The sequence below is a fragment of the Octopus sinensis genome, linkage group LG27 (genome assembly GCF_006345805.1).
Source record: "Octopus sinensis linkage group LG27, ASM634580v1, whole genome shotgun sequence".
Classification (NCBI taxonomy): Eukaryota; Metazoa; Mollusca; class Cephalopoda; order Octopoda; family Octopodidae; genus Octopus; species Octopus sinensis.
The window spans coordinates 12,261,387-12,279,835 of NC_043023.1; the positions used below are offsets into that span (position 1 = coordinate 12,261,387).

General features: G+C 35.7%; 3 protein-coding genes across 7 annotated transcripts in view; 2 read left to right on the top strand and 1 right to left on the bottom strand.

The window, feature by feature from the left end:
* LOC115225160 (zinc finger protein OZF-like) overlaps positions 1 to 18,449 on the top strand; it is a 328,337-nt gene that overhangs the window by 176,485 nt on the left and 133,403 nt on the right. The window lies entirely within an intron of this gene.
* On the bottom strand, positions 406 to 15,087 carry LOC115225157 (zinc finger protein OZF-like). The gene is made up of 6 exons (XM_036513881.1): positions 14,925 to 15,087; positions 13,821 to 13,967; positions 13,221 to 13,354; positions 5,919 to 6,198; positions 1,102 to 1,215; positions 406 to 987 (listed from the first exon to the last, which is right to left on the bottom strand). The coding sequence occupies exons 1-6, from the start codon at positions 15,085 to 15,087 to the stop codon at positions 674 to 676; spliced, it is 1,152 nt and encodes a 383-aa protein (XP_036369774.1). The 3' UTR covers positions 406 to 673.
* Positions 17,648 to 18,449, top strand: part of LOC115225463 — a 35,764-nt gene continuing 34,962 nt past the window's right edge. For all 5 annotated transcript variants that reach the window (XR_005004048.1, XR_005004047.1, XR_005004049.1 and 2 more), the window contains exon 1: positions 17,648 to 17,684. Coding sequence is in view for 1 of the 5 variants with exons in the window: in XM_029796420.2 (XP_029652280.1) it covers positions 17,663 to 17,684 (22 nt within the window). In the remaining 4 variants the exon portion in view is untranslated. The remainder of the gene's footprint in view (positions 17,685 to 18,449) is intronic.

The following is an 18,449-nucleotide window of genomic DNA, read 5'->3' on the forward strand; positions in this document are numbered from 1 at the left end:
ACAGCACATGTGGAAAGTTTCAAGATTTTTTTATTTCCCTGTAAAAGGGAGTCCATGCTTCTGCCCCATACATGAATACACTCAAAATACGAGATTTGTATACACTTATTTTAGTCATCAGACTGTCACTGTGTTCACAAAAACACACACACATATCAAATTAAATACATAACCGAGAGAGCTACTACTAGTTTCAGGCTGTTATGATACATGAACAGGCATATTTATAAAATACACCATGTATCTTAAGGGCATACAGCCAAAGAAAGCAAGCCAAATCTGACTGGAATCTGGAACAGCACTCTGGCTTGACAGCCCTTGTAACACTTTCCCACCTGATCCTGCATAGAAAACGTTAAAGGATGATGATGATGATAATGAAGAAAGCACAACAAAGACAAAATTAATGTCACTTAAAAATTTTATTCCTTTATTCTCTTATAACAAATTCCTCAAAAATCCAGCACAATCATATTCAGAAATCAAAGTGACCACTGTGTTGATAAATTTAGATATATAAATGATACTGAAGTTGGGGTTTGTTAATATCAAATTGCTAATGATGAAATTAAAGTTGATGAGGTCAAACTTGAATAGGAATAAATCCAGTCTTTTAACAGACAAAATATTCGTAATTGTTGTCCTATTATAATAAATCTTGATACAGATACAGTTACACTTGTGTATGAATATTCACATGTGTACTTAAGTGGCCTTTTTGAGAGAATAACTCACCACAGATATCACAATGATATGGTTTTTCACCTGTATGAATACGTCTGTGATTAGTTAAACTGCTATTTTGAGAAAACGATTTACCACAGATATTACAAAGATATGGCTTCTCTCCTGTATGAATACGTCTGTGATTATCTAAAGTCTTGTTGTGAGAAAATGATTTACCACAAATATCACACTGATATGGGTTTTCTTGAGTATGAATACGCGTGTGACTAATCAAATAGCTATTTGAAGAGAATGATTTACCACAGATATTACAATGATTCGGCTTCTCACCTGTATGACTACGTTTGTGTTTAATATCTCTTGTATGAATACGTTTGTGTTTAATAAAGTCACTACTTCCAGAAAATGATTTACCACAGATATCACAATGATATGGCTTCTCTCCTGTATGAATACGTATGTGTATAATCAAGTCACTACTTCCAGAAAATGATTTACCACAGATATTACAATGATATGGCTTCTCTCCTGTATGAGTACGTTTATGTTTAGGCAAGTCACCACTTTGAGAAAACGATTTACCACAGATATCACACTGATATGGTTTTTCTCCAGTATGAATACGTTTATGACGAGTCACAGTGTCAGTTCTGGAAAATGATTTACCGCAGGTATCACACATGTATGGTTTTACTCCAGTGTGAATACGTATGTGATTAGTCAATTGACAATGTTGGGGAAATGATTTACCACAGATATTACAATGATATGGTTTCTCTCCTGTATGAATACGTTTGTGCGTTGTCAAGTTACCACAATGAGAAAAAGATTTACCACAGATATCACACCAATATGGTTTTTCTCCTGTATGTGTAGCTTTGTGTTTAGTTAAGGTATCATTTCGAGAGAAAAATTTACCACAGATATTACAATGATATGGCTTCTCTCCTGTATGACATGGCTTTTCCCCAGTATGAATACGTTTGTGACAAGTCAAAGAACCTCTTCGAGAGAATGATTTACCACAGACATCACAGTGATGTGGTTTCTCTCCTGTATCAATGCACTTGTGTTTAGCTAAGATTCTTTCTTCAGTGAATGAATTACCACAGACATCACAGTGATGTGGTTTCTCTCCTGTATCAATGCACTTGTGTTTAGCTAGGACTCTTTCTTCAGTGAATGATTTACCACAGATATCACAGTGATATGGCTCTTTTACTTCAGGGTTTTTTCGTTTAGTAAAATGATTCATTACGAGAGAATAATTTTTCATACATATCACAATGATAGTGTTTTTTTCATTTCCATGAATATGGTTGTGTTCAGTTGTGTCACTATTTTCAGAGAATAATTTAATGCAACAATTCTTTCATCTGTGATCTTACTGAATATCTAAAACACAAGATGTAAACTGCTAACTCATTTGAAAAGTTATCAACGCTTAATTAATCTGTAAATTGATTATCTCCTCGACATTCCAGGCAGTGAAGGCAAAAAAATATTGTTGTTAATTGCATTGTCCAGAAGAAATATTTCCCCATCGTTTGATGAAGATTTTATTCATATAAAGGGGTTGAAGTATTGATGAACGTGCCTTATAAAAATATGGTCTTCCTTTAATCCATGAAAGTCAATAAAAATACCAGAGGTACATCTGAATGAAGAAATTTCTTTCATGTCAACATGAAGTGATATACTGAAATAGAAAAAGAAGCAGTAAGGCAAAGAAGACCATGAAAGTATGAAAGGCAAAGTCGACGTAGGCGGAATTTGAACTCAGAACGTAAAGACACACGAAATACCGTCCGAACGTTTCTTATTTCTTTACTGCCCACAAGGGGCAAAACACAGAGGGGACAAACAAGCGGATTAAGTCGATTATATTGACCCCAGTGCGTAACTGGTACTTAATTTATCGACTCCGAAAAGACGAAAGGCAAAGTCAACCTCGGCGGAATTTGAACTCAGAGCGTAACGGGAGGCGAAATACAGCTAAGCACTTCGCCCAGCGTGCTAACGTTGCTGCCAGCTTGGCGCCTTTAAAGTACTGAAGATTGATATCATCATCATCACCATTATTATTTAATGCACCCGAAACGAATGAAAGTCGAAGTCGACCTCAGCGGAAAGTCCTGAATTCAAATACGGCCGAGGTCGACTTCGCCTTTCATCCCTTTCGGGAAATACTGAGTTCTATGTATTCGACTGGCAAAATTTGAAACGATCATCATCATTACTATTATTAGTATAACCTTAGAAGAAATCCTCGCCAACTTACCGATTAATCAGTGCCTCATAAACAACAGGCCAACGTTTATTAATGTGACAGCCTTCATCACATTAACCATAGTAAAATGATAGTCCTCTCATTTTACTAATTAATTATGCTACATTACTCTGGATATTACTAATTAATTATACCACAACACTCTCATTTTACTAATTAATTTACTTTATATCACATGTAACAGTTGATAAAAGGTTTTCATAAACAACAAATTAACATTTCACTTCGGAAATTATTTAAGACGAGCAAATACATTTCCCTATTGTTATGCCTTCCAAATAATTACTGTAACATCGAGAGGGTCACATAATTCTATAATTTACATTATTATTATTATTATTATCATTACAGCCTAACAGAAAATCTTTGTCAACTTACCGTATTCAGATACAAACGAGTCAGTGATCAGTAATTAAGCACCGTAATTAATAATTTAATTGGACGTCGCTTTAAGTGTTGTAAAAGTTATCTCCCTCTATATGGTTGTATTTCTTTAATTCTCCAATAGATGGCGTTCTGGAATGGAGAGGTTATTTGGCCCTGGCCTCTGCATTTTTTGTAGGCATTCTCTTTTCTGGATGACCTCTTGTCGTTTATCCGCAGTTACTCACAACTTCTGTGCTGGTACGGCCATCACCTAATGGTCACCGACTGTAGAGGGATCCAGCATGAGACTTCCAGTAATATCCTTTACCTGTCTTATCACTTTCACTCTCCTTTTGATTTTCACAACTTGAAGCTCTGCCATATTGAATGAATAAATGTAAGTTGTCAGAAACCCCAAACAGAAATATTTGATTCGAGTGTTGAAGGCTTGTGTAGAACCAGCCACACATTTTGGAAGTGATGATAGCAAGAATATGCTCACAATACTAAAAACCCTAAATAATATAATTTCAGCAAGGTTAAGGAGTCCCATCTGCCCCCTAATATATGGAATTAAATACCTTCACTTTATTTTATAAAAATAGAAGGTAAAATGGTATGTGCCTCTACACATATTAATGGATGGCCGTTGACTACTCATGAGTAATTTATATATATATATATATATATATATATATATATCCTGTGCAGGTGGCAAGTAAAGAAACACCGTTTTGACCCTGTGCTTGAGGAGATCCATTGAGTCAAGGACACCAACAACAAAGATCAATGGAAACTGCAGTTGTGAAACCTGTGCCGGTGGCACAAAAAAAACCGCCATCCGAACATGGCCGATGCCAGCTCCGCCTAGTCTGGCTTCCATGCCGGTGGCACATAAAAAGCTCTGTCTGAACGTGGCCGATGACAGCGTCACCTGGACTGGCTTCCATGCCGGTGGCACATAAAAAGCACCAACCCGATCGTGGCCGTTGCCAGCCTTGCTTGGCACACGTACCGGTGGCACGTAAAAAGCACCCACTACATTCTCGGAGTGGTTGGCGTTAGGAAGGGCATCCAGCTGTAGAAACACTGCCAGATCAGACTGGAGCCTGGTGCAGCCATCTGGCTTCCCAGGCCCCGGTCGAACCGTCCAACCCATGCTAGCATGGAGAACGGGCGTTAAACGATGATGATGATGATGTATACATACATATATATATAGGTGAGGGTCCAACTTGACCTTGCCTGAGATTGAAACCAAATCCACTGGCTTGTTGCTTGTCAAAACGAGCGGGATATCCACAACACTAGTTGATTGATGAGGAAACACTCCACACCCTACTGGTCAAGGAAAGGTCAGACCTTTGTTTAAGGTTTGACCTACATTACTAAACATAGCCTATATAACAGAGAGAATTTTCTATCTCTTCCTCTTATGCGTCTCCCGATCTGCTAGAAATAGCGGGTTAGATAACTAAACAGTGAACCTTAGTTTACGAATTTTCATCTTTCCTGAAGACCATTTCTCATCTGAAATATTCGTGAACCGAAAGAGTTTTCTCAGTGTGGCTGTGGGGTAAGAATCTTGCTTCACATCCATATATGTCATGTACAACAGCCTAGGGCCAACGAAAGCTTTGTTAGTGGATTTCGTAGACGGAAACTGAAAGAAGCCCGTAGTGTGTGTATTTGTGTCATTGTTTGTGCCCCACCATCGCTTGACAATCTGTAATGGTTACGGTGTATTGGAATATGGTGAGGTGAACGGATGTGATAGGCATGTGGATGCCTTCGAAATAAACAAATGAACGACGTAGATTTATAGTTTAAATAATTTATTTACGGGACTTGCATTTGCTGTTGATATACACAGTTTTTCACTACATTAATTTGTTGTCAACTGCTACGAGTTGAGAGGAATAAAAGCATTGTACATTTGTGGATATGATGCGGTAGAACTGAATATGTTTTGTGTCTGTGTGTGCGTCGTTTATCTGAGAAAGTTGTAGGCTATCTCGTGTCCCGATCCTTTCTGCCTGTCCCTTTGCTGACCACAGTATTTATAACAGCCATGGCAGTTACAAAGACAGACATGCTGCAGGAGAGATTGTGTCTAAATAGGTCAGCTTCTGTCCATTTGAACTTCGCCTGACATGGCCGAGGTCATAGGTCTAAGGGAGATGATTTATCCTCTTTTGACAGGACAAAGAAAATTCCTTTGGCGCCTATTGGTTGGTGGTGGCTCAGACGAGCGAGAATCCTTAGTTTTGGTTTCGAATCTAAGCTTGGTGATAATGTCTTCACAATCAACCTTGTCCCATCACATAATTTAGGAGGATCTAAATGTTTTGGAAGCATTATTGGGACTCCTATCTTCGGAAAAGTTTCTGTGGTGGAATTCCAGGTGGCTCCAGAGAATTAATGAACTCAGTTGGGTAATGGACAGCTTGGAGATGAAAATGATGATGATGTCAAGGATGTGTTTCCTCACCTGTATGGATGAGTTTGTGTTTAATTAAAGTATCATTCAGAGCAAATGATCTACCACAGATATCACACTGATATGGTTTCTCACCTGTATGCAAACGTACGTGAGTAGTTAAGCTACCTTTTTCAGTGAATGACTTTCCACAGATATCACACTGATATGGTTTCTCACCTGTGTGAATGCGTTTGTGTTTAGTTAAGCTACCTTTCTGAGTGAATGATTTACCACAGATATCACAGTAATAAGGTTTCTCACCTGTATGCAGACGTTTGTGAGCAGTTAAGCTACCTTTTTCAGTGAATGAATTTCCACAGATATCGCAGTGATATGGTTTCTTACCTGTATGAATGCGTTTGTGAATAGTTAAGCTACCTTTTTGAGTGAATGATTTACCACAGATATCACACTGATATGGTCTCTCATCTGTATGAATGCGTTTGTGTGTGGTTAATGCATTGCTCAGAGCAAATGATTTACCACAGATATCACAGTGATATGGTTCCTCACCTGTATGCAGATGTTTGTGAGTAGTTAAGGAAGCTTTTTGAGAGAATGACATACCACAGATATCACATTGATATGGCTTCTCTCCTGTGTGAATGCGAGTATGTTTAGTTAAGTCATTACTTCCAGGGAATGATTTACCACAGACCTCACAGTGATATGGTTTCTCATCTGTATGCAGACGTTTGTGAATAGTTAAGCTAACTTTTTGAGTGAATGATTTACCACAGATATCACATTGATATGGCTTCTCTCCTGTGTGAATGAGTTTGTGTGTGGTTAATGCCTTGTTCAGAGAAAATGATGTACCACAGATATCACAATGATATGGCTTCACACCTGTATGAATACGTGTATGAGTAATTAAGCTACCTTTTTCAGTGAATGACTTTTCACAGATATCACAGTGATATGGCTTCTCTCCTGTGTGAATACGTTTGTGTTTAGTTAAATTAGTACTTACAGAGAATGATTTACCACAGATATCACAGTGATATGGTTTTTCACTTGTATGCAGACGTGTATGAGCAGTTAAGCTACTTTTTTGAGAGAATGACTTACCACAGATATCACAGCGATATGGTTTATCACCTGAATGAATGCGTTTGTGAATACTTAATACTAAGTTTCGAGCAAACGATCTACCACAGATATCACAGTGATAAGGTTTCTCACCTGAATGAATATGTGTGTGAGTAGTTAAGTTACATTTTTGAGAGAATGTTTTACCACAGATGTCGCAGTGATATGGCTTCTCACCAGTAGAAATGCATTTATGAGTAGTTAGGTTCCCTCTCTGAGAGAAAGACTTTTTGCAGATATCACAATGGTATGATAATTTTTCTCCTTCTTTCGTCATCTTTTCAGGAAATAAGCCATCCTCTACATTTCTCACATAACTCATTGTTCTACAATGTTTCTGATACTACCACAATAAATAATAAATATTTTTCTTGTCTTTTATATATATATATATATATGTATATATATATGTATATATATATATATATATTTCTAGGGATTATGTCAGTATCTGAAGATTACAAATTTCCTTGTAAATGTATCTATGTTTAATTAGAAAGTGAAATACAGTGTGTAAGAAAAATGTTGCTATTAATTTCAGTTCAGAACAAAGTATTTCACAGTTATTGATTCATAGAGATATCATATAACATGTTTATATCTATTATTTATCACATCTTCCTTTAGTCTTTCAAAGATTATTAATATTCTTGATGTATCTCAAGTAAAAATCCGTTCATGCCACAGACGTCTGATATTCTGAAATGATATAGAAACAATATACAATAGAGAAAATAGTTAAAAAGGAGAGATTCAATAATAGAAATGTTAGTATGTTTTCATAAGGATAAACTGTGGAAATAAATTTTTAGCTAAAGGGTTACTTTCCTTTGTTATTAAAAGTGGATCTATTCCATCACAAAGTAAAAAAAAATTTCAACTAAACAGTTTGAATCTTCAAATACTGGTAGAAAGAGGTATGTATACATTATCATTTTCGTAACATAATTTCTGTAGTATTTCAAGATGTTTCTGACACGCACTTTGGTTCACAAGGCGGAGATCCAACATTTCTTCACTTTTTCCGGAATTTCTTCTCTCTTTCTTTCTTTTTTTTTTTTTTTGCGAAACACGTACAAAAATACGGAGTTTATGATTCTGTGAGTTCTCGATAATCGTTTAGAACAAGTTGTTTTACACCAATTACACTATATTTTTCTTAGTTTAAAGGCCGTGGACTGAAGATGTGAATTATCCGAGGCGTCTCCCCCACCCCCCTTTCGCGTGCGCGCGTTTTTTTTTTCATCATATTCGTTTAGAGCAAGTTGTTTTACACCTATTACACTATTTTTTTTGTCTTTTTGACCGGGTTTAACGCCTTAGTTTAACCGATGAAAGTTCTCTGGTAAACGATTTCATGTAAATAGATGTTTATGTTGAATTTGCCGGCAAAATCTTATAAAACGACATTGTTCTAAAAGCACTCGTAAAGGTTTAGCCATATTCATTATTCTGCTTGAAGATTGAGTTCGTTAAAAGTTGTGTATTGTTTTATAGTAGAGGCTATCACTAGCCACATGTTTGGTCGACCGCTTGTGTTACCAAAGAGGACCACAGTCGTATATACGTTCCGCTTTTAGCACCTGAGAACAATCAAGTCTGCAGCATCATAAAACACAATTTACCGACAGACATTCATATAGTCAACAAAATGTCTCGCTCTTTTAACGGACCTGAGCAATAACTGCAATAGCTATAGTAAAACAAATTATTGTACCGGTTATCACTAACCACAAGGTGGTCGGTTCTTCGTGTGGTTAAACAGAACGACAATCAGAGTACAGTAATCTTTTTGGTTTTTCTATCATTATAAGTGAATTTTTGTTTTCCTATATAACGTATAAACAGAGGCATATCTTTCGGGTGCACTTGTACAAATTTACCCGAATATACACGTAGACAGCGATCGCCGATACAAAGCGAAAGAGACCACGCAGAAACGGTTTGTGACATTCACCTGAGTTCACTAATTAATTATCATTTTATGTGACTGCTATAATCAATTAAACTCAATTAATTACGGTATATTTCATACACATAAAAGAAGCAAGGCATTCAAAGATGTCGACTTAACCGAAATGTATATTAATTACTTACCTGGTGTTTTATATAAATCCGGGTTTAATGTGAAATGTCTTTAATTAAGCTTAAGACACGTTTCAACGGATAATTGAATTGTAAGACGATTGAAAAACCGACACGGTAAACAGCGAAACGAAATCAAGTCTGGAGATTGTGTAAGTTACCTCATCAATCTTTTGTTATTTACAAAATAATGTTATCAATTTTTTCTTTTTAAATTGCCTCAAAATACACTTAAAAATATAATACAGACTTTTTAAAGCATGGATTGTAAAGGATATCTAGACGAAATTATATTTTATTAATGGGAATTATAAAAATAAGATACGAAACTAGAAATGAAACAAAGGAAACGAACCTTCGGTATCTAGTGAAAAGATTAGAAACAAGATTATTTGGAATAGATTAAAAAACATTTAAATCAAATTTACAGAAGTTAAGTTTATCCTAAAATTCCACTGAAGCATCTGAGATAGTTGATCATTTTTAATATTATGATATTCTCTGGTAATTTTAAATTTGGTAAAATGGAAAATTTTCATCATTATGCTTAATAGTAGATATGGATTTTGACACATCTCAAATTTCGTCAGATTATTATTTAAGAAGGAAAGAATGCTGTTTTGAAATGCTGAAGATTGTTTTCTAGAAATGAATTATGAAGTTACGAGCTAAAAGTTATGTTATTTTAGCCAATCCTAAATCCTAAATCGGCAGCATATTTCATTAAGCAACCGTAATATATCATAACGTATATTAAATGTTCTTATAAGCCAACACCACGTTCTACGGCATTAGCAGTGATCTTTACAATATTATGTTATCTGAAGTTTTATTATTTACATCTGTCTTCTCGATGCCAAACGTTGTAGCTAAAAATCAATGCTGGCTAGAATTTCTGTAGAAATAATCTTAACAGAATCTTGTTGCCCATATACTTTATTTCGCTTTCTCTTCGACACTCTCCTCTAAATTTTTGATACCCATTATAAATTAATATCGGCATTAGATCTTTGCCCAAGGCCAGCAATTTCGGAAGAAAGGAATGAGTCTGTAGCAGGATCTAGATACTGCAATGATCTCCATTGCAAGAAAGATGATAGAGCAACCTCCCTTTCTTAGTCTTCTCTAAGCATCAATGTTATGAGACCTGATTCTTAATCATTCAAAAAGCTTGGCATTTCTCTTGGAAGTTTCTAGAACGTCCAGCATTTCATTAATAAAAACAGCTGGCTAACCCAGCTTTTTGCTTCTTAATCGATCAGACTTATACCCATTCATGTCATTGCTATGTCCCTCTATTTCTCTACGCAACGATTGAAACCATCACAAGATCAGAACCTCACTTTACTTTAGTTCAGTCTGTTGAATGTTGATGTCAGACACACACACATCTATATCTATAAAGATGAGAATGTGCGTCTGTCTGTCAGCGTGAATCCCTAAAACTTGAGAACTACACAACCAATTTCATTCAAATTTTACACATACCTTACTTAGGGTCCATGTAGTGTCTTGGGCAAACAAATTTTTAACCTCTCTCCTAGGCCGAGCCCACAGCAATATCATATCTTCTCTATTTCACTATTACATGACAAGTGAAATAAAAGCATCTTTCAACTGTAATGCCAGATGTTTTCACTTTAATACTGAAACTATTATCTCACATATATACTTACATATATATAATATATATATATTATGTGTTTATATATATATATTTATATGTTTATATATATGTATACATATATATTATGTCAGGTCACTTTTGAGTGCTACTGGTAACATGTAACCCAGTACAACCTGTTGCATGGTCGGGTCATCAGCGACTAAACTAGCAACCCTGCCAAGCTTGCTTGGTGAGGAGGGTGTTTATTGGACACCATGTGGGATGAAAAACAAAACCCATCAAAGGGCAGAGGGACTCTTGAGAGTCAACAGCCATCCAATAAATGTCTTAAGGCTGTCTTATGCACGGGGACATAGAAATAATTGGACTGAATACCCGATTGCGCGGTTAAACCATTGGGAGTGGAGGACTCCTAGCCTTGGTTAGGGCACCCTTCTAGGAGAATGTAACACAGGTAACTGGGATAACTCCGGCATAAAACCTGCAGCTCAGTGGTTACCGATGATGTTGACTTGTTCTTTTCGGATTTTGGCTGCTGTTGCTTAGTGAGTGGGATTGACTCAGTGCACAGCCTTTCCTCACTCTTAAAAGAAATCTTCTTGTCCAGGCATTGCATAACAACATTGATTAAGCTTCGTGCAATGGCCATACTCGATAACAAGGGGGCAGCCACCATAAGTATACATCTGCACAAATGTATATATATATTTCTATAGATATAGATATATATGTATACTTGTATATGTGAAGAAGTGTATATATATATATATTATCTTCTTTCTTTATGCCTTTAACCCTCCAACGCAGAGTATAGGCCACTTATAGTTGAATTCCATGTCGCATAATTTTGGCTTCTGTACTTATACTCAGCCATGAATGTCCCCCTTTCTCTAGTTCCATTTGTGTTGATCTCCACCACTAGTTCTTAGGCCTACCTTTCTTTCTATATCCATCCGGTTTCCACTGTAAAGCACTTTTCGCTACATGTGGTGTGTCTTTTCTAATTGTGCTACCAATCTACTTCCACTTTTTCTTAAATATTTGCTCCCTAATCAAAACTTGATTTGTTCTTTGCCATAGCTCCACTTTGCTTATGTATTCGGGCCATCTAATTTTAAGTATACTACGCAAGCATCTGTTGATGAATGGTTGTATTTGCTTATTTGACTTTCCGGTTGTTCGCCATGTCTCAGCCCCATACAATAACACCACTTTTAGATATAAGACCCAAGTTAAAAACATTCTCAAGGATTTCAACCTCTCTGCCAGACATTAAAACATACACACACAATACGGGCCTTAACTCACACATTTTAGAGCCCCATGGCCTCCAGTTTTCAGGAGGAAAATCCTTTTAACAGGTTCTATAAGACTGGAATTTTGGAACCTGAGCATAAAAATCAGTAGTATGGGATACATGTGTCATGAATTTTGATGAAATTCGAATCATAAGTATTCCAGTTCATAACAGAAAAGTCTAATTCTTCAATTGCATGTAACACGGGCAATGCAGGGTATCTCTGCTAGTATATATATATATATATATATATACACATTTTGGGTATTATTAATAAGTTAGAAAATGGAGACATATATTGGATATAAATTATTTTATGAATTACTTAATATCATCACCTCCAATTGTTTCATTTCATAATCAAAATTAAAATTAAAAACATTTTTTAATTCAATAATTATAATAATAATCATGAATAATGATTTACAACATGTAAGAGTAAGATTATATAATGAACCAGCAGAGGCACCCAGCATTGACTGGCAATGAAATTTTTCCTCACATATTGGAAGAAATAAAGCAAAATAGGTTGCAAAGAAATGTGTTAATGTAATTTCAGTTTATTCTTCAATTGGGATATAATTTATTCTTTAATTGGGAATTCAATTCTGAATTCATTAGAAAATAACAATAATAATAATGATAAAACAAAAAACAAAATTAACCACTTTTATGAAAGGAGTGAAATTCTATGACATATGTTGAAGGAAATTATCTAAGAGCTTCTGGGTAAATAAGTCTTGCAAATTACCTGCCCTGGAGCAAGCAACAAGGTTGACCATGAGAAAAGCAAACCAGTAGATTTCAAAGACTGACCTTGACCTTTATGAACGGACAGTGCAAAGTGAAGTAGTTCTGGGAATTGTTCGTTGGAACTGAAAGGGCATGTCTGTTGGTTTGGTTGTAATTCTTGGAATGAAAACCTCTTCCCCAGAGGCACATCCAGTGATGATGGTAGCTTCTCTTACATCAGGTGATAATGTCTTCACAATAAACCTTGTCCCATCGCATAATTTAAGAGGATCTAAATTTCTTGGAAGCATTATTGGGACTCCTATCTTCGGAAAAAGTTTCTGTGGTGGAATTCCAGGTGGCTCCAGAGAATTAATGAACTCTGTTGGGTAATGGACAGCTTGGAGATGAAAATGATGATGATGTCAAGGATGTGTTTCCTCTCCTGTATGGATGAGTTTGTGTTTAGTTAAAGTATCATTCAGAGCAAATGATCTACCACAGATATCACACTGATATGGTTTCTCACCTGTATGCAAACGTATGTGAGTAGCTAAGCTACCTTTTCAGTGAACGATTTACCACAGACATCACAGTGATATGATTTCTTACCTGTATGCAAACTTTTGTGAGTAGTTAAGCTACCTTTTTCAGTGAATGACTTTCCACAGATATCACAGCTATAAGGTTTCTCACCTGCATTTATGCGTTTTTAAGGTACTATTTACTGCAAATGACTTGCCACAGTCAGCACAGTGATATGGTTTCTCTCCTGTGTGAATGCGAGTGTGTCTAGTTAAGTCATTACTTACAGAGAATGATTTACCACAGATATTACAGCGATATGGTTTCTCTCCTGTATGCAAACGTTTGTGAGTAGTTAAGCTACCTGTTTGAGTGAATGACTTTCCACAGATATTACAGTGATATGGTTTCTCTCCTGTGTGAATGCGAGTGTGTTTAGTTAAGCCATCACTTACAGAGAATGATTTACCACATATATCGCAATGATAGGGTTTCTCTCCTGTATGAATGTGTTTATGATGAATTACATCATTCATATGAGAGAATGTTTTACCACAAATATCACAGTGATATGGTTTTTCGCCTGTGTGAATGCGTTTATGTGTTGTGAAGGTACTATTTACTGCAAAGGACTTACCACAGATATTACAGTGGTATGGTTTCTCACCTGTATGCAAACGTATGTGAGTAGTTAAGCTACCTTTATGATTGAACGATTTACCACAGACATCACAGTGATATGGTTTCTTACCTGTATGCAAACGTTTGTGAGCAGTTAAGCTACCTTTTTCAGTGAATGACTTTCCACAGATATCACAGCTATAAGGTTTCTCACCTGTATGCAAACGTATGTGAGCAGTCAAGTTACCTTTTTGAGTGAATGACTTTCCACAGATATCACAGTGATATGGTTTCTCTCCTGCGTGAATGCGTTTGTGTTTAGTTAAGCTACCTTTTTGAGCAAATGACATACCACAGATATCACATTGATATGGCTTCTCTCCTGTATGAATGCGAGTGTGTGTAGTTAAGTCTTTACTTCCAGGGAATGATTTACCACAGATATCACAGTGATATGGTTTCTCACCCGTATGAAGACGTTTGTGAATAGTTAAGCTACCTTTTTGAGAGAATGACTTACCACAGATATCACAGCGATATGGTTTATCACCTGTATGAATGCGTTTGTGAATACTTAGTACTAAGTTTCGAGCAAATGACCTACCACAGATATCACAGTGATAAGGCTTCTCTCCTGTATGAATACGTTTATGATGAATAAAATCATTCATCTGAGAGTATGTTTTACCACAAATATCACAGTGATATGGTTCTTCGCCTGTGTGAATGCGTTTATGAGCTGTGAAGGTACTATTTACTGCAAAGGACTTACCACAGATATTACAGTGGTATGGTTTCTTACCTGTATGAATATGTGTATGAGTAGTTAAGTGAACTTTTTGAGAGAATGATTTACCACAGATATCACAGTGATATGGTTTCTCACCTGTGTGAATGCGAGTGTGTCTAGTTAAGTCATTACTTACAGAGAATGATTTACCACAGATATTACAGCGATATGGTTTCTCTCCTGTATGCAAACGTTTGTGAGTAGTTAAGCTACCTGTTTGAGTGAATGACTTTCCACAGATATTACAGTGATATGGTTTGTCTCCTGTGTGAATGCGAGTGTGTTTAGTTAAGCCATCACTTCCAGAGAATGATTTACCACAGATATCACAGTGATATGGTTTCTCTCCAGTAGAAATGCATTTATGAGTAGTTAGGTTCCCTCTCCGAGAGAAAGACTTTTTGCAGATATCACAACAGTACGATAATTTTCCTCCTTCTTTCGTCATCTCTTCACGAAGTAAGATATCCTTTACATTTCTCACATAACTCATTGTTCTACAATGTTTCTGATACTACCACAATAAATAAATATTTTTCTTGTATTTCTTTTTATATATATATGTTTCTGTTGACTTCAGTATCCGAAGGCCATAAATTTCCTTGTAAATGTATCCATGTTTAATTAGAATGTGAAATGGAAATATTTCAGGCAGTGAGGAAGTGAAATATTGCTATCAATCTCAGTCCAGAACAAAGTATTTCACAGTTATTGATTCATAGATATATTATATAAACATGTTTATATCTATTATTTATCACATCTTCTTTTAGTCTTTCAAAGTTTATTAATATTCTTGATGTATCTCTAGTAAAAATCCATCCATGCCACAGACGTCTGATATTCTGAAATGATATAGAAACAATATAAAATAAAGAAAATAGTTAAAAAGGAGAGATTCAATAATAGAATTGTTAGTATGTTTTCATAAGGATAAACTGTGGAAATAAATTTTTAGCTAAAGGGTTACTTTCCATTGTTATTAAAAGTGGATCTATTCCATCTCAATCACAAAGTAAACAAAAAAATTTTAACTAAACAGTTTGAAACTTCAAATACTGGTAGAATTTCTTTGAACGTTTTTGACAAAATTTCCTTTTTTAGAAGTTATTTCATGTTAAAGTTGTCGTATTTGGGTAATTTCAACCAATCAACGATGTGTATTCGGTTGAAGAAAGCTACAACTTCCGGGTAATCTCTATTAAACGTCACCACTCTGCTGTATTCATCACGTATATCCATACTAGTGAGCAATGTACATCCCTTACTCCTTCCCTCCCTTATACACTATCAACCAGCATCCAGTGAGCGAATTTGTCACTGCCACCACAGTTACCCTATTATCCGGTGTATAAGCCGCTATTTGTTTCGTTTTACCTTCATGTTTTGATAATGTTATTTTTAATCTAAGAAAGACTTTTATATTTATTTCTTTATTGCCATCAGGGAGCTAAACATTGAGGGGACAGACAAGGACTAAGGCATTAAGTCGACTACATTAACCCCAATTGTATAGGCTCATAAGGGACATGTTTGGATAGGGTTGCTAGATTAGAAAACCATATATACCTACACACGTAATATATTATATAAAAGCAGAGAGATAAGTTCAAAACATAATGAAATTATTTAAATGGGTTATGAGGTCAAAATTATTTAATACAAGCTAAAAAAAATTGGTGCAGCATCATTCATTTTTCTCTAGCAGAGATAAATAAATACTTGCCCAGGTAGAGTTGTAGAAAGATTGAAGGAATACTAGGCTATTAAAAATCGCAGGAAACGTACCATGATTTTTGTGTATGTGTGTATGTATGCTGTGAACAGAATTTTCTTTATGGTGTATCATGTAATGCTGAGAACCCAATGTTTGTATATTTTTGGAAGCCGTCCAAGAATCACTATACATAACTGAGCCAGGTTTGATGTATTTTTCAATTAGTGGAAGCAATGTCGCTTTGTCATGCTTCTGACCAGTCACAGGAACAACAAAACGACGTTTGCTAATCCGCTCAATTCCAGCGAACAACCAAACATAAACACTTAAATTAGAATATACAATCTATAAATGGAATTAATTGATTATATGTATGAGAGCAATCAAGACGATTGCAACGGGAAAAAACATTCAAACTATTAACGTGGATCATTTTGTCAGAAAAAAAAGCAGAGATATGTAGCAAGTGATAATTTTAAGATAAAACAATAGACGGCTTTGAATGAGGACAATTAGCAAAAGGAATATTTACTGTAATAAAAGAAATTTAAAATTTGGTGCTTTTTCGTGGCAATACAAAAGAAAATACAATTTAGATTTTATTCGCCTAATTAAAGAAGTTTACCGGAGTACAGAATTTATATCGATGTCAGACTAGCAATATTTAAAGCTTTCACTGTCAAGTAGCCGGGTTCATTGGCTTTTATTAAAGAAATGTGTTATATCTTACCTCGTATCATAAATAAATCCAGTTTAATGTGAATTAACGTTAATTACTCGAAGGAGTGGATTTCGCGGGAAATATAAGCTAAGGACACTTCAGAAAAGCGACACGGAATGTCAACGAAACGAACTAAATATCCGACCTTTGTAAACCTTATATTATTCCACAATTGTCTGATGCTAAAACTCAAGTGGTAAATTTTATGATTTTTATTGCTATAATTACTTTCTGAAAATGTGAATTGTAATAAAAACAAACAAACAATCCGGATGAGGACAAAAGATAGAAAACTAGAAACTGACTGCTTCTTTTCGTGTCTGTTGCTTCTTTGACGCTATCCTGTTACCGAACCCCCAAAGCGTCAGGTACGGAAAGAAACCAACAAAACTTGTCAGACAGTGATGATGGAGCGAGGTGGGATGGAGACGCGTGTGTGTTTCTCCCATAAGTGTTCGAAAACCATTGTTAGTTTGTTTACATTCCTGCAACGAAAGTCTCCAACACTATAACTACCAAATGAAAAATAAGTTCTGGCGTTCCATTCCTGAACGGAACCTTCGAGCTGATACTTCGGGATGGTCGCAGTTTAATTCGAAGTGATACAAACATGTTTGTCTGTACTTAAGAATGTCCGTGTTTATTTATCTATGTACGTACACGTCCAACCATCCATCCATTCCTCTTTCCTTCCTGCTTTCTCCTTCCCTCCCTCATATTCCTCGTCAATACATGTTAACTTTGCTATTGTTTCCACAGCTGGATGCCCTTCCTAGCGCTGACGACTTCGCAGTGTGCACTGGGTACTTGTTTCTTACTACCAGCACTAGTGAGGGGTTGCCAAGTAACTTGTAAGATATGAAAAAATAAGACAAAAAAAGCAGTTCACTTCGTTAAGTGGGAGGAGAGAGTTTAATAAAGGGCCTGGGATGTGATTTTGCACCAAGGAAGAAATCTTTTGCTATAGAGAAGATACATAGTTAACATACTTTTACCTAAGAGTGGGTGGGAGTATCTGGGATAAAAATAAGATGTTGGTGACAAGATGCAAGGAAAAATCCCACACAAAGTAAGAGATGATGTATGGAAGGTGTCAAGAGGTTGGGGATGGAGTTATATGTGTGTGTGGGTGTCATCAGAAGTATGTCTCACTTCTAGCTACTGAAAGTAAAATTTATATATATATATATATATATATATATATATTTGTGTGTGTGTGTAAACATTGGGCACTAATTTATTGAAGTTATTGAGTTGATGTCCAGTCATAAAGTGACCAAATGTTTTGCATCTACAAATGCTTTGTGAATGCAGAAACATTGATCACTCTATAATCTGACATTAAATTGATTACTTTTATATGTATATATATATATAAGAATTTTTTGCGTAATGAGATAAAAAAAAAACCATAGTG

Bases quoted from the DNA above. Each gene is read 5' to 3' on its own strand.
- LOC115225157 (XM_036513881.1), bottom strand. From the start codon at position 15,087: ATGAGTTATGTGAGAAATGTAAAGGATATCTTACTTCGTGAAGAGATG. The intron at 13,968-14,924 runs GTGATATCTGTG...TCACTGAAAAAG, and splicing joins TGGAGAGAAACCATATCACT to GTAGCTTAACTGCTCACAAA. The intron at 1,216-5,918 runs GTGAGAAACCAT...GTACTCATACAG, and splicing joins TCACGTACGTTTGCATACAG to GAGAGAAGCCATATCATTGT.